Source organism: Populus nigra, chromosome 3, assembly GCF_951802175.1.
Source record: "Populus nigra chromosome 3, ddPopNigr1.1, whole genome shotgun sequence".
Taxonomy (NCBI): Eukaryota; Viridiplantae; Streptophyta; class Magnoliopsida; order Malpighiales; family Salicaceae; genus Populus; species Populus nigra.
The window spans coordinates 1,913,803-1,929,716 of record NC_084854.1 but is presented as its reverse complement, the minus strand read 5'-3'; the positions used below and the strand labels follow the sequence as shown (position 1 = coordinate 1,929,716).

Sequence of the window (15,914 nt, the reverse complement as noted above, 5' to 3'; positions counted from 1 at the left end):
GACAAAAATATTGATACTTCTTTTCAAAATTAGATAGAGTAATTTTCTATAAAACTAATTGATTTTTTAAGAGTGATGTAATATTATTTATTATTTATTTTCTCTTTAAAAATACTTATTTATTTTTTAAAACAAAAATATTGATATTTCTTTTTTCAAAATTAGATAGAGTAATGTTTTATAAAACTAATTGATTTTTTAAGAGTGATCTAATATTATTTATTATTTATTTTATCTTTTAAAATACTTATTTATTTTTAAAACAAAAGGCTTGAGAATCAGTCTATAGTTTTTTTTAAAAAATAGATAGAGTGGCTTTGGAAAATTGAAATAATGGTGTTGGTATAATTGTTATAGATTGATGTTATTCTTATTTTTATTATTATTGCTTACAAAAATCCCAAATCAAATAATAAAAACTGAACACATAAATATTTTTATCTTACTTAAAAATATTTAATTATTATTAAACAAAAACCTTGATAATCAATTAATAATTTTTTTTTCAAAATCAGATTGGGTAGTTTTCTATAAAACTAATAGATTTTTTAAGAGTGATCTAGTATTATTTTATTTTTTATTTTTTCTTTAAAAATACTTATTTATTTTTAAAACAAAAAACTTGAGGATCAATCTATAATTTTTTTCAAGATTAGATAGTGGCTTTGAAAAATTGAAATAATGGTGCTGGTATTATTGTTATTATTATTTTTTTACAAAAATCCCAAAACAAATATATCAATAGCATAGAAATAAAATACATAAAATATTTTTATAAAAAAGTTAGCTGCCTTTATGGCTTACTGTCCACACTCCCACGCATGTGCATCATAACCAGGCCCCATAACGTGGACCCCACCTCAAAATTTTCCTCAACCTCACACAAACAAAACCTACACCCACGCCACACCGGATCCTGACTGCAAGAAAACCCAAAAAAAAAAAAGAGAAAAAACGAAAAAAAGAAGAAGCGCATGTTAACTACAATGAGCCGTTCACTGCCCAAGGCTCTTCTCTTACCCTCACGCCCACACATCCCTCCTCTCTTTCACCTCCTTTCTCTCTCTAATTTTTTTTTGGGAACAAAACTATATAGAGAAAATTAAATTAAAAATAAATAAATAAATAACTCCAAACACCAAAACCCCTAACAAACAATGAAACACAGCAGCAGCAGCACCACCACCGCCACTTCAATGGAAGCGGCAGCCACTTCTTCTACCTGCTCATCATCTGCCCCTAGACCTTCTCACTCCGACCAATCCTCTCCCGGCACCTCATCATCGACAGCAATGACGACAACAACAACCTCGACAATCGACGATATCACCGTGGGGACAACGCTAGACGGAACGAACGGAGCGGCAGCAGAAACCGTGACAATCGATCGGCGAGGGGAGTATTCCGCAACCTGCAAATGGACGGTACAGAGTTTTCCACGTGTTAAAGCTAGGGCATTATGGAGTAAATATTTTGAAGTAGGAGGTTACGATTGCCGTTTATTAATTTACCCTAAAGGTGACTCCCAAGCTTTGCCTGGGTACATCTCAATCTATCTTCAAATCATGGACCCTCGCGGTACATCATCGTCAAAATGGGATTGTTTTGCTAGTTACCGCTTATCAATTGTTAATCCACTTGATGATTCCAAAACCATACACCGTGATTCATGGCATCGGTTTTCCAGTAAGAAAAAATCACACGGTTGGTGTGATTTTACCCCGGCTTCTACCGTATTTGATTCCAAATTAGGCTATTTGTTTAATAATGATTGCGTTTTAATCACCGCTGATATTTTGATTTTAAACGAATCTGTTAGTTTTATGCGTGATAATAGTAGCAGCAGCACTAGTAATAATGAGGTGCAAACGGGGGTTTCGTTATCAATTTCGTCCAATTCGGTAGCTGTGGGACCGGTATCGGATGTGTTAAGTGGGAAATGTACATGGAAAGTGCATAATTTTAGTTTGTTTAAGGAAATGATTAAGACTCAGAAGATAATGAGTCCGGTGTTTCCAGCAGGGGAATGTAATTTGAGGATTAGTGTGTATCAGAGCTCCGTGAATGGAACAGATTACCTGTCTATGTGTTTGGAGAGTAAGGATACGGAGAAGACGGTTGTTTCAGATAGGAGTTGTTGGTGTTTGTTTAGAATGTCTGTTTTGAATCAGAAGGCTGGGGGGAGTAATCATGTGCATAGGGATTCATATGGACGGTTTGCAGCAGATAATAAGAGTGGGGATAATACGAGTTTGGGGTGGAATGATTATATGAAGATGGCTGATTTTATTGGGGCCGAGTCGGGGTTTTTGGTTGATGATACTGCGGTGTTTAGTACTTCATTTCATGTGATTAAGGAGTTCAGTAGTTTTTCGAAGAATGGGGGGTTAATTGGAGGGAGGATTGGGAGTGGAGCAAGGAAGTCTGATGGGCATATGGGGAAATTCACTTGGAGGATTGAGAATTTCATGAGGTTAAAGGATCTTTTGAAGAAGAGGAAGATTACTGGTCTTTGCATCAAGAGCAGGAGGTTTCAGATTGGGAACCGGGATTGCCGACTCATTGTTTATCCTCGAGGTATGCAAGATTTTCATTAATAATATCTAGTTATGAACTTATAGTTACTCATATATCTTTATGTTGTGGACTTTTGGCATGCCTCGACTTTATTATTAAAATCTTGCCCTAATTGTTAATTCCTCATATGGATAGTTGAGATGTAGTAGTTCGTGCTTGTGTAAACATAATAGAGTTTATTTCTTATTGTTGATAATTGTCTGTTATGCTGGACTTATTTGAAGTAGATTCATAATTTTTTTTCCAATTAGTGATGAACTCATTTAACTGGACTAAGGGGTTGCCACACACTATGCATTGTTGTTTACTGCTTATAATTAGCTTGTTACTTATATTTTGGTTCATAGGCTGTAATAGGAAAGAGAAGGATTTCTTGAATCAAATGCTTTATTTTTTTAAGCTAATTGTACAATTGCTAGATATGTATACCAAACTGACAGTTCTTATAATTAGCCTTATCTTTACTTACATGAATTATGGATTCAAGATAATATGTAAGCCAAACTGACAGTTTTCTAGGAGAGTGAACTGATGAGAATTTCCTATATGCTTGATGGTATCAGGGCAGTCTCAGCCACCATGCCATCTTTCAGTGTTTCTTGAAGTTACAGATTTGCGAAATACTTCTAGCGATTGGAGTTGTTTTGTGAGCCATCGATTGTCAGTTGTCAACCAGAGGATGGAAGAGAAGTCTGTCACAAAGGAATCTCAAAATCGCTATTCCAAAGCTGCAAAAGATTGGGGTTGGCGTGAATTCGTGACACTCACAAGCCTGTTTGATCAAGACTCTGGGTTTCTCGTTCAAGATACCGTTGTATTCTCTGCGGAGGTTCTCATTTTGAAAGAAACATCCATTATGCAAGATTTTACGGATCAGGATACTGAGTCAACTAATGGCACTTCCCAGATTGACAAGGTTGGGAAAAGAAGTTCATTTACATGGAAGGTGGAGAACTTCTTGTCCTTCAAAGAAATAATGGAAACTCGAAAAATATTTAGCAAGTTCTTCCAAGCTGGTGGCTGTGAGCTTCGGATTGGTGGGTAGTTATCTCTGGTTCCCTCTCAGCTGAAATTCTGGCTGCGGTTGCCTCTTTCTTCATTCAACTGATGGTCGTTATTTTTCCCATTGCAGGTGTGTATGAGTCCTTTGACACCATATGCATATATTTAGAGAGTGATCAGTCAGTTGGTAGTGATCCAGATAAAAACTTTTGGGTCAGATACAGGATGGCTGTTGTGAATCAAAAAAATCCAGCCAAGACTGTGTGGAAGGAGTCATCTATTTGTACAAAGACATGGAATAATTCTGTCCTGCAATTCATGAAGGTGTCAGATATGTTGGAAACAGATGCAGGGTTCCTCGTACGTGATACTGTTGTTTTTGTATGTGAAATTTTAGATTGCTGCCCATGGTTCGAGTTTTCAGATTTAGAGGTTAGAAATATGGTCCTTCTTCTCTTATTATTGCCTGCTATTTTTGTGCTTTGAGATTCTTGTATGGTGATATGCCAGTTGTTTCATGTGCTTGCTTTATGTTTTTACATGATTTTTAACCTTCTGTATACGGAGAGCTTTGTGTCCAGGTTTTTAAAATCTATTGTATTTACATCAGCCAGGCGTTTTAGATTTTACACTCTTTTAAGTTCTTTTATCTCAGAATTATAAGAATATCATTTGTTTTGGTTCATCTATAGGCCAATAGGCCTTGGAATACATAATGGGGGTAGTTGTCCTCCATCCCCAAACCCCACCAGCCCGTCCCACATGTTGGTAATTATATTTATAAGCACCACAATACACATCAGGAAAATGCATGTAACAATAGAAAAATTCATGACTTTAGTACCAGTTCATTGGTTCTGATTTTTTGTTCTTTTACCTTTTGTGCGTGTGTTTTTTGTGTTCTAAAGATTTACTCTTTCTCTGCATCTTCCTATTTTCAATAGCCTGTACTTTGTACAATTTGTTGAGATTAGAAGCAACATGTTTTATTTTGTTCTGTCCTCTTTTTCATATGCTAGCTAGATGTTTATGTGTGTTCTGCCTTCCCTTAGGTTTTGGCGTCCGAGGATGATCAGGATGCTTTAACAACTGATCCTGATGAACTCATTGATTCTGAAGATAGTGAAGGAAATAGTGGAGATGAAGAAGATATCTTTAGAAACCTTCTTTCCAGAGCTGGGTTTCACCTCACATACGGAGATAATCCTTCACAGCCTCAGGTTACCTTAAGAGAAAAGCTTCTAATGGATGCCGGTGCAATTGCTGGTTTTCTGACTGGACTACGTGTTTATCTTGATGAACCAGCTAAAGTAAAGAAGCTGCTTCTTCCAACCAAGCTTTCTGGTGGCAATGATGGAAAGAAGGCTGCGAAGGCTGATGAATCTTCTCCCAGCTTGATGAATTTGTTGATGGGAGTTAAAGTTTTGCAGCAGGCAATCATAGATTTACTATTGGACATAATGGTTGAATGTTGCCAACCTTCGGAAGGAAGTTCGAATGATGATTCCTCTGATGTGCACTCAAAGCCTTCTCTTGATGGCAGTGGTGCTGCCAGCCCATTGGAATCTGACAGGGGAAGTGGAGCAACTGAATCCGCTCAATTTCCTGTACATGAAAGGTTGGATTCTGGTCTAGATGATTCTAAAAGAGCATCTGCTGTACAAAGCTCTGACATAAATGGGACTGATATGCCTGGACAAGCTCTTCCAGGACAGCCTATTTATCCACCAGTAACAACTGCAGGAGGTGCTTTGGAAAATGCTTCTCTTCGCTCTAAGGTATGGGTTTCTGCGTAACTGGCAACTTTTTTTTCCTGACTAATATTTTAGTTTATATTAATTAATTGGAGAAGATGAACTTTCAGACCAAGTGGCCAGAACAATCTGAGGAGCTCTTGGGACTGATTGTTAACTCACTGAGAGCCCTAGACGGAGCTGTTCCACAAGGCTGCCCAGAGCCAAGACGAAGACCTCAGTCTGCACAAAAGATTGCTCTTGTACTGGATAAAGCTCCCAAGCATCTGCAGCCAGACCTGGTTTCTTTGATTCCCAAATTGGTTGAGCATGCAGAGCATCCATTGGCGGCTTATGCACTTCTTGAAAGACTTAAAAAGCCTGATGCAGAACCTGCACTGTGGATACCTGTAAGATAACTGTTGAATACAATAGAACACTTTTTTGAAAGATTCCCGCTCATTTCTGACCAACTGCACATGCAATTCTTTTTTAAGTCTATTGCCAGTTGTCTTATTGTGTGATTTTGATGGTCATGCTTAGGTTTTTGGTGCTCTTAGTCAACTGGAGTGTGGCAGTGATGTGTGGGAGCACGTTTTAATTCAGTCTTTTGATCTTTTGGCTGATTCAAATGATGAGCCTCTTGCTGCTACCATAGATTTTATATTCAAGGCTGCATCCCAGTGTCAACATCTCCCGGAAGCAGTATGCATTTCTTTTTCAGAATATCTTATTCTGTTGTCCGACATGATAATGCTTATTTAACCTGCTCTGTTTTCTTTTGTAGGTCAGATCAGTTCGCACTAGGTTAAAAAACTTGGGGGCTGATGTGTCTCCTTTTGTCCTAGATTTTTTGAGCAGAACTGTGAATAGTTGGGGAGATGTTGCTGAAACCATACTAAGAGATATTGATTGTGATGATGCCCTTGGTGATAGCTGCTCAACATTGCCTTGTGGCCTCTTCTTGTTTGGAGAAAATGCATCGGCTGCTGAAAGGTTGCATGTGGTGGATGAGCAGACATTCCATTTTAGATGTCATTTTTCTGACATTTATATCCTGATTGAGATGTTATCCATACCTTGCCTTGCTGTTGAGGCTTCTCAAACATTTGAGAGGGCTGTAGCTCGAGGAGCAATTATGGCTCAATCTGTAGCAATGGTCTTGGAAAGACGCCTTGCTCAAAGATTGAATTTTAATGCCAGATTTGTTAATGAAAATTTTCAGCACACAGATGCTATAATAGAGGAAGAAGCCAGTGAACAGCTGCGAGTCCAACGCGATGATTTTTCTGTTGTTCTTGGTCTTGCTGAGACACTGGCTCTTTCTAGAGACCTTTGTGTGAAGGGATTTGTTAAGATGCTGTACACAATACTATTTAAATGGTATGCCAATGAGACCTATAGAGGGAGAATGCTAAAGAGACTTGTTGATCGTGCCACCAGTACTACTGATAATAGTTGTGATGTAGATTTAGATTTGGATATATTGGCTATTTTAGTTTGTGAGGAGCAAGAAATTGTTAAACCTGTTCTGAGCATGATGCGGGAGGTTGCTGAACTTGCAAATGTTGATCGGGCAGCTCTCTGGCACCAGCTATGTGCTAGTGAAGATGAAATTATTCGTATACGTGATGAGAGGAAAGCAGAAAATTCCAATATGGCTCGGGAGAAGGCAAATCTATCTCAAAAATTGAGTGACTGTGAGGCCACTAACAATAGGCTAAAGGTACCTCATATAATTCAGTTAATAAACATATGGGGAATTACATATGGGTGTTTATTAATGTTAATAACACTATTCAAATGACAGTCTGAAATGAAGGCTGAGATGGATCGCTTCACTCGGGAAAAGAAGGAACTTTCTGAACAAATACAAGAAGTTGAAAGTCAGCTTGAATGGCTACGTTCAGAGAGAGATGATGAAATCACAAAGCTGACAGTTGAGAAAAAAGTTCTTCAAGACCGTCTTCATGATGCTGAGACACAGCTCTCCCAATTGAAGTCCCGAAAACGGGATGAATTGAAGGTAAGACAATAAGATACTGCCTTCTTTTTTGAATCCACTTCTTTTTACCACATCAATCCATTATGACTTGTCTCTTATCTCAAGTGAAATACTAACTTAGCTGTCTGGTCGAAGCTCTAGTAGGTAGCCACTCCCTTCTGTCTTGTGTACCCATTCCAAATTTCATTCCAATCAAATGATCTGCAGCTGCCAATCTGGCCTTATATTCACAATTAGAAAAGGGCATATATGTTGTTTCTGGCGTGCTGTCTGGGAATTCTTGGGAGGAGTGGAAGGGAGGGGGAATTAAGGAAAGGGAAGGAAAAAGACTCTTTCCTTGTTTCGATTCATCACTAGGGAAATGCTAGTTAAATAATTTTCTTTGTTTGGTTAGAGAATGGGAGGGAAATGAAGTTATTATCAAGTTTCTTGTATATCCTTAGGGTATAGTTTCCTAAATTAATTAGAATGTTATGATTGGAAGTTTGGCTTCAATAGTTATGAAGTTAATAACTACCTCCATTATTCCCAGTCCAAGGGGAGACTTTTTTAAGAGAATGGCGTTTACAAATTCCCTCCATTCACCGTCTTTTGCTTTTAACTTCATTTCTTACATTCTCAAAGATGCAATTATTCTACTGTGCTACATCTGATCATGCTGCTTTCTTATGGAGGAATGTTTTGGAAATAGTGAGTTGCTTGATATTTGTGATCAACACTGTGGATATACATGGTTGATATATTCTTGTAGAATTTGCTTCTTTGTACTTGAGATCGGTGGATGGAATTATGTTATTTAGAATATTTTTTTGGTCAGGGTTGCTGTATAAAGTTTGTACTCTGGAAACAGTTTTAGCTGTTTGCATAAATTCTTCTCCCTTTGGTGCTGACTGCTGTTGTGCTGCATTTTATATATGAACATGCAGAAAGTAGTAAAAGAGAAAAATGCTCTTGCTGAAAGGCTGAAGAGCGCTGAAGCTGCACGAAAAAGATTTGATGAAGAACTGAAACGGTATGCTACAGAGAATGTGACAAGGGAGGAAATCCGTCAGTCATTGGAGGATGAGGTTCGGAGATTGACAAAAACAGTTGGGCAAACTGAAGGAGAGAAGAGGGAGAAGGAAGAGCAGGTTGCCAGGTGTGAAGCATATATTGATGGGATGGAATCAAAATTGCAGGCCTGCCAGGTTTTTGCTTTTACATAATTTACACCTCTCCTGAGTATTTTACAATCACAGTCATGTCAAATCATGTTCTCACATAGAAAGCTGCCTTGGTCATGATACTTGATCAAGCTTGTGGTTCTCCATTATTGTCTTTGAGAATCAAAACCATTACCTTGTTTTCAAAAGGATTGTCTTAATAATCTGCCATTTGAACTCCCCTATGCAATGTCAGTGTTTTAGGTGATAAGACTTCTTTTTTTTTTTTCCTCGAATGGTTTGGGCAAGCATGATTAAACTTGGGATCCCTTTTGATGCTTGATTTGTTGACTGCAAGAGCAGAGCTGCTACATAACCTTATCAAGTGACAGACTCTGTTTTCTTTTATTTCCTTTCCCCCTCCAATAAAACCTCTAATTTCTGCTTCACGCAGCATGAGCTTAGAATGATGTAAGCTCTTACCTATAGCATATGAATTAATCATTTGCAATCATACAACAGGTTTTAACGTTAGACTTGTTATTTTCCCACCTTGTGTGAATTAGAAGCAGCAGTGTCAGATTAATGCTCATCCTTTCCTTTTCAGCAATATATCCACACCCTTGAGGCTTCTGTTCAAGATGAAATGAACCGGCATGCCCCTCTTTACGGAGCCGGATTGGAAGCTCTATCAATGCAGGAGTTGGAGACTATATCACGTATTCATGAGGAAGGTCTCAGGCAGATTCATGCCCTCCAACAGTGCAAGGGGAGTCCTGCCTCCAGTCCTCATGTGAGCCCCCACACCTTACCCCACAATCATGGATTGTATCCTGCTGCTCCACCTCCAATGGCAGTTGGATTGCCTCCACTGATTCCAAATGGTGTCGGGATCCACAACAATGGACTCGTGAATGGAACAGTTGGTCCATGGTTTAACCTTACATAAATTTCGCAATTACAGGTTTGATAATGTCAAATGGTGGTGCAGTTTTTCACCTTATGCAGCCTGGTGAAATCTCAATATGAAGGGATGTTCCTTTTTCGAGTTACTTGGCATTTTAACTGGTAGAACTGTTGGAACACTCTGAAAAGGAAAAAAGAAGTGAATAACACATCTCTCTCTCGTATGAAAGAGGGACGGGAGGGCAGTGCCTGGAAGTGAGTGCAATAGGACTAACAGTTGCAAATGCCATACTTATTTTGTTTCTTTTCATAAAAGTTAATTGCAAGGCTCATGAAAAGTTTTGTCGATCATGGGCATATCTCATTACACAGCCTTTCCTCTTCTTTTTTAATGTTGAAAATAAGTTATAACTCGACTGTCCAATTAGTTGAAAAACCAGTTTGATTCTCGGGTTATAACTTGACAAGAAGTAAAGTTGTGTTTCTGGTAGCCCTTTTGATAGGCAGAGGCTGGTTCGTTCGTTTGAGTCCACTGACAGTTTACAGAGATTCTCAGTTCGACTTGTTCATGTGATTGCCTTCGGCGGGAATCTCTTGGTTTCGACTATAATGAACTGGTTTAGCGTGTCTACTTTAGTCCAGTTGCGAGCTAGAACATGTTCGATCTTGGCACAAAGTAAAGCTGTTGGGTCTCAGATTTCTTGTCTAATATTTTGAATGCATCAACAACTTAAGCATGGTTAGTTAGTTGTTAGGCATTGTTACAGGACCGGGTTCACTGGCGCAAGTGATGGCCTCAAGCTTTGTCATTTTGGTGGAAAAAGAAAAACTTTTTTTTTCACCAGCCAGCCTGGGTGGGTGATGATTATGTCGTGATGCATCAAATAGAAGCAAAGATGATTGACTGGCACCGATTCTTTACTATAATTTAATTCTGAAAACAGAAGTGATACGAATTTTTGAATTGCACATAAGGATAAAAATGAAAAGGAAAAAAGAATCGGCTGCAGAAATGGAGGGAAAACAATCCTTGTGTTGCTTCCTGGTTGGTGGACAATGATCAATCAGTGTTCACAGAGGTGCATAGCCATAAATTTCATCAAGACCAAAAACCATCAAATGATATCTACATCATGTGAATTCCCTATGGTTTTAAACTATAAGTAACTTGACAGTATAAGTGCAATATTGACGTCTTCTTTACTGTATATTTGATTACTATTTCAATACATAAAAAATAAAGACAAAAAACCAGATGAAAACAAAATTATATTTGATAATGACGTACAAGATAAAATGATTGTTCATGTATTCTATTTAGTTAAAACAATATATTTTTTTAAGTTAACTCGAGATGATCATTCTAATTTGACTTGAATCTTTTTCTAGATTAGGTTTTTAAACTGTTAATTTTAAAATTAAAATTTTTTTATTGAAATATTTTAGAAACAAAAAAATAAAAAATACTATTATTAAATACATGTCTCATCTTTATCTTTTGTTTTGAAAATATGAAATTCATTTCAAAAATAAATTTATTTTTATATTTCATCTTTATCCTTTCAACCAAACATGATTTGATTTTTATTTTTAAACACAATATCTACATTTTGATTTCTAGCCCTAGCATGAATGTCCTAAATCAGGCAAGTAAGAAGAAGTTAATTCCTCCATTCATCCATCCATCGATCGATGCAAATGCTGCAATTGAAATTACAGCATTTGCATCTCCACCTCAGCTGACACGTTCAGCAAGAGAAGACCACATACCCACAATGTTCCCTTCCATCAGAAGAAATTACAACACGACGACTCAGCCAGATAAGATCATATCACCATCATCGATCCTTAAATATCCTTAATCATAGGATAGATATTCCAACCATGTTATCTTTGACCTTTTTGCCAACGTACCATGATGGGACATGCAAGAAAATCAACACGTTATGGAAGTTACGGCACCTGTTTTTCCAACACGGGAGTTCTTACAGCATCACAGCTGATAAGATCATTGATGTAACCTAAAATTTGGCACCGGTACGTACATAGAGAGCTTGATGATAGGCAATTGGACATTTCTTTGTCCATTTTTAGACATAAGGTAAGCAAACCTGTTATCTAAAAAGAGAAAATTAAAAAATTCATTGCTTCAATTAGTCTCGGAAGCATATTCATACAAGTTATATAGCAGTTGAAGGTGAGAGGCAATTTTCACCGTGGCAAGAATTTTTTGTTCTTGGTGTGAATAGCCCACATGTGGAGTAATTTGCATGAACTTGTTACTTCTGTCCTTGAAGTTCAATCCACTATACAAGTAGCACAATTCAAGATTTCCTCTAAAACCTAAGTTTCGAAGACCCTAGAATTGTTTTTACATTTATCTTGTTCATTGAACCAAAATAATTTGTATTAGCTGGTATATATGGACTCGACTATGTATAATAAGAAATTATTAACAATTACGTACGTACGATGAGTCTTTATAATATGATTAATTTTGTTAAATTTTTATTTTTTATAATTAAATTTTTATTTATAATCAATAAGTCCATATAATAATTTCTCTAAAACCCTAACCAACCCCTCAAATTCCTTAAATGGAAGTCATGTATGATGCTTGTAAATTAAATTGCATTTTTATCTATTAATCTTTTTTTAAAAAAAGATTTTTAAAGAATAATAATATGAAAGCGATGAGAATAATATAAAAAATAAAATGAATTCATCCATTCTATTTAAATTCAACACTAGAGAATTGATTCAAATAAAAAGTATTTTTAAAGAATGATACGATATATCTTGAAAGCAAAAATTTTCCTGCATGTGTAAACTGGGCAGGACCTGCTAGCTGGGTAGCTAGCTACCATACACGCAGACACATATCTTGGCCTAAATTACCTCCTGATCACATATTTGAAAGACGTGTTTGGCCATTGTTTAAGTGAGAAGATCAAAGAGGATGGTAAATTTTTCTTCACTAATTACTTGTTCTTATATATAAACATGGGATATTTGACTAGCTAGTATATCCACACACCAAGAAAGCCAAAAACATAGGGAAGCATGTGGGAAAATGATTGTGAGACATGAAGACAAAGACATTCAAGAGGAAGGAATCAACACAAACGTGGCCGATAAATATTATTTGACTTTTGTACGTGTTCCCTTTTCTATGATTTTTCTTCCAATAAGTTTCTTCCACAAGTATTTAACATTCTATATAAGCTAATCAAACTTCATGCACAAACCTCAAACTAGTAACATTCTTCCCTCTCTCGTTCCCCCCATATATTGGAGTACGTACGTACGTAGAGCATAATTCGTCTTGTATTAATCTTCTTCGACAGGGAGGCTGAAAGCTTCTTGATTCTGCTCTCTCTTCTGGGCATTGTTGCTTCATAATCAGCAGGGCCACTGTACCACTGCGATATATATCTATGTAAGCTACTATGCTTGACGTCCTCTTTAATCTCTGATCAATTTCTTCTTTTGTAACTACATTTTATGCATGGCTAACATATAATTTCTTTTCATACCCGAAGTGCCTTTGACGAGGGATAATATGGAAACCGGTTGAATTTCAAGCCCAATGGTTTGGTTATGTGTTTTTGCATGAACCTTCTTGATATATATACACCATATTTAACTTGAATTGCAGTAATTCACTACATATAGCCCATTAGTTGCTAGGTAGAGAGGAGGGGAGGGGGGTCTCTAGGCTAAATAAACTATATATATATAGAATGTTGGTTTCACCCAGCTAGACCATTATGATGAATTATACTCAATTGACTAAAAAAAATATGAATTTCTTTTCAAGTTTAATTGAAGTACTATCTTTTTTAATCTGGATAAAGTATACCTAACTGACTAAAAAAATATGAATGTTTAATTGATTGAATATTGATAGTACATAGATTTTTTTAATGAACTGATGAAAACACAATGTTGTACAAATATTAGATTTATTAAAGAACACCTACAATTTGAGTACAAGCTTGTACTATTTTTTTTTTTCTTTTTACCTTCAGTTTCTTGGAAAAACGTAGATTTTTTTTGACCATCTGTTTTCATGTATTGATGAGCTGTTAAGCCAAGAGTACCTACATTAACTTTCAGTTACTATGATTATTTTTAGCAATTTGCTAGCTTTATGTTGCATCACTGAGCCAACAAGTCTTTCAAAGGCTAGTAAAAGGGAGAAACAAAACCAAGATCTCGGAGTCTTTTAGTTCTTACATTCTCGATCTTTCTTTTGGCAGAATGAAGAATGTTTGTTGGCCTTACTTTGATCCTGATTTTGATAATCTGTCTGAGAGGATATACGGGCCCACGTAAGTAATTTACCTTTCAATACAGAAGCCTATAACAATCCATAGCTGCAGGCTCATGTAGCCACCTTATGTTGTTCATCATTGCATTGCAGTTGTAGAGTTTGTATTGACAATGAAAGCATGGAAGATTGCACGGTAGTGAAGGTGGATAGCGTAAATAAGCAGGGCCTCCTCCTGGAGGTTGTGCAAGTTATGACAGATTTGAATCTCTTCATCTCAAAAAGCTATATTTCCTCTGATGCCGAGTGGTTCATGGATGGTAGGGTATTTTGTGGATTTGCTTGCATTCTATTTACACTATTTTGTTGGGTCTTATCAAGCCTTGTTGAAGAACAATTGGTTAATTTGTGCATTGATCTTGCAGTTTTTCATGTACAAGATGAGCAAGGCAAGAAACTTAGAGATCAAAATGTTATTAACTGTATCCAGCAGGTAATTAATGTAGTCTTTCATCAAGCTAGCGTGATTAGCGTCGTTGTAATTGTCATTAACGAAGAGCCACTCGACCTAAAAACTTCTTACAGGCTATAGGAACAACAAGAGAGAGTACTCAAAGTCCCCCTAAAGCAAGAGCATATACCAACAATTTTTCCAAAGCCGACCATTCAAACGAGCATACGGCCATTGAAATGTCAGGAACCGATAGGCCTGGACTCTTCTCCGAGATATCAGCTACCTTGGCAGATCTTCATTGCAACATTGTGGAAGCCCATGCTTGGAGCCACAATGCTTGCATAGCTTGTGTCGCGTACATTTCCGATCAATCCTCTCACACCCCAATCGAAGACCCCCACCGCTTAGCCTCCATCGAGGATCATCTAATCACAGTGCTCCGTGCCAACATGGAGCCAAGCATTAGTACTGGACCATTCCAAATCAAGAATCGAGAAGTGAAAACCAGGGGATTTCTTGGAGGGGAAGGCACCATGACCAACGTAGAAAGGAGGTTGCATCAACTCATGCTTTCAGTAAGGGATTTTGATGGGCCTAGAAGCTCATCCGAAATGAATATCACCGAAAGAGGGACGAAGATGGCTGTTTCGATCGAGAATTGTGACCAAAAAGGGTATTCAATTGTTAGCATAGAGTGCAAGGATCGGCCAAGACTCATGTTCGATATCGTATGCACACTAACTGACATGCAATATGTGATTTTCCATGCTTCAGTTGCCTCTCATGATGGCCGTGCATTTCAAGTGAGTTCTAACATATGAACATCCTAATGCTGTTGAACATGACCTATGCCACAATCTTTTCTCTCAATGACTAATTAACCACAATATTTGCTGATACAGGAATACTTTATTCGACATGACGATGGATATCCACTTAACACAGAAAGTGAGAAACAACGGGTAATAAAATGCCTAGAGGCTGCCATAGAGCGTCGAGTTTGTGAGGTGAGCTCTTGTTAAAACAAAAAATTATCACTCGAATCTGATCCATAATATCTATATATCTATCGATCATCACCACTTAATTTTCTTGATCAATTCATATTGATTTTCCTTCTTGTGTCAGGGTGTTTGGCTGAAGTTATGCGCAGAAAATAGAGTAGGGCTACTATCGGACATAACTAGGGTTCTCCGAGAACACGGACTCGCGGTCGTTCGAGCAGATATAGCAACAAAAGGAAAGAACGCAGTGAACGCTTTCTATGTAAGAGACGTCTCAGGGAATGAAGTTGATATGGGATTCATCAAGTCAATGAAGAAAGAAATGGGTCTAATTGATCTTGAAGTCAAGAATGATAACAAAACGAGAAGAACAAATATTAGCTCACATGAAAGGCATCATTTCTCTCTTGGAGACTTGCTCAAATCTCAACTTGAACGATTTTCTCACAACTTTATTGCAATAAATTAAGTATTCTTGATGTAAAAATTAATTGAGTAGTTCATATTTGTAGGGTTTGTACATATATAAAATAAATTTCATTGTGAATTTCCCGAGCCAAGAGTAGATTTATACAAAATTATTAAACCCTGTATGATCCAAGACTCAAAATATATATTGGGTAGGTTAACACAAGGTGGATTGAATTGTGATTAATTAACATTTTAAAATAAAAGAGAGAGAGACAAATATATAAATTATCTCTTAAACAGTTTTAGAATAAAATTAAATTGTGTTTATAATGAAGTAATTAGTTAATATTTTTGTTTTAAAAAACTTAATATTAAGTCCCAATGATTTCATAATTGATTGTAATTAA

At 36.9% G+C, this 15,914-nt stretch overlaps 2 protein-coding genes across 3 annotated transcripts; both read left to right on the top strand.

The window, feature by feature from the left end:
• The first annotated feature begins 1,003 nt into the window (after positions 1 to 1,003).
• On the top strand, positions 1,004 to 9,855 carry LOC133688224 (uncharacterized). Of its 2 annotated transcripts, none has more exons than XM_062107641.1 (10): positions 1,004 to 2,577; positions 3,141 to 3,614; positions 3,710 to 4,011; positions 4,632 to 5,357; positions 5,444 to 5,722; positions 5,856 to 6,017; positions 6,100 to 7,038; positions 7,123 to 7,338; positions 8,244 to 8,504; positions 9,067 to 9,855. In XM_062107641.1, exons 1-10 carry the CDS (start codon positions 1,158 to 1,160, stop codon positions 9,406 to 9,408), a joined length of 5,121 nt encoding a protein of 1,706 aa, XP_061963625.1. In that variant the 5' UTR covers positions 1,004 to 1,157; the 3' UTR covers positions 9,409 to 9,855. The 2 variants fall into 2 exon arrangements, with proteins under 2 accessions (XP_061963625.1, XP_061963624.1); XM_062107640.1 differs by having other exon boundaries at positions 5,432 to 5,722.
• Positions 9,856 to 13,628: 3,773 nt separating this feature from the next.
• On the top strand, positions 13,629 to 15,565 carry LOC133688259 (ACT domain-containing protein ACR2-like). Its single transcript, XM_062107687.1, has 6 exons — positions 13,629 to 13,699; positions 13,792 to 13,958; positions 14,064 to 14,131; positions 14,224 to 14,895; positions 14,995 to 15,099; positions 15,221 to 15,565. Exons 1-6 carry the CDS (start codon positions 13,629 to 13,631, stop codon positions 15,563 to 15,565), a joined length of 1,428 nt encoding a protein of 475 aa, XP_061963671.1.
• Positions 15,566 to 15,914: the final 349 nt, after the last annotated feature.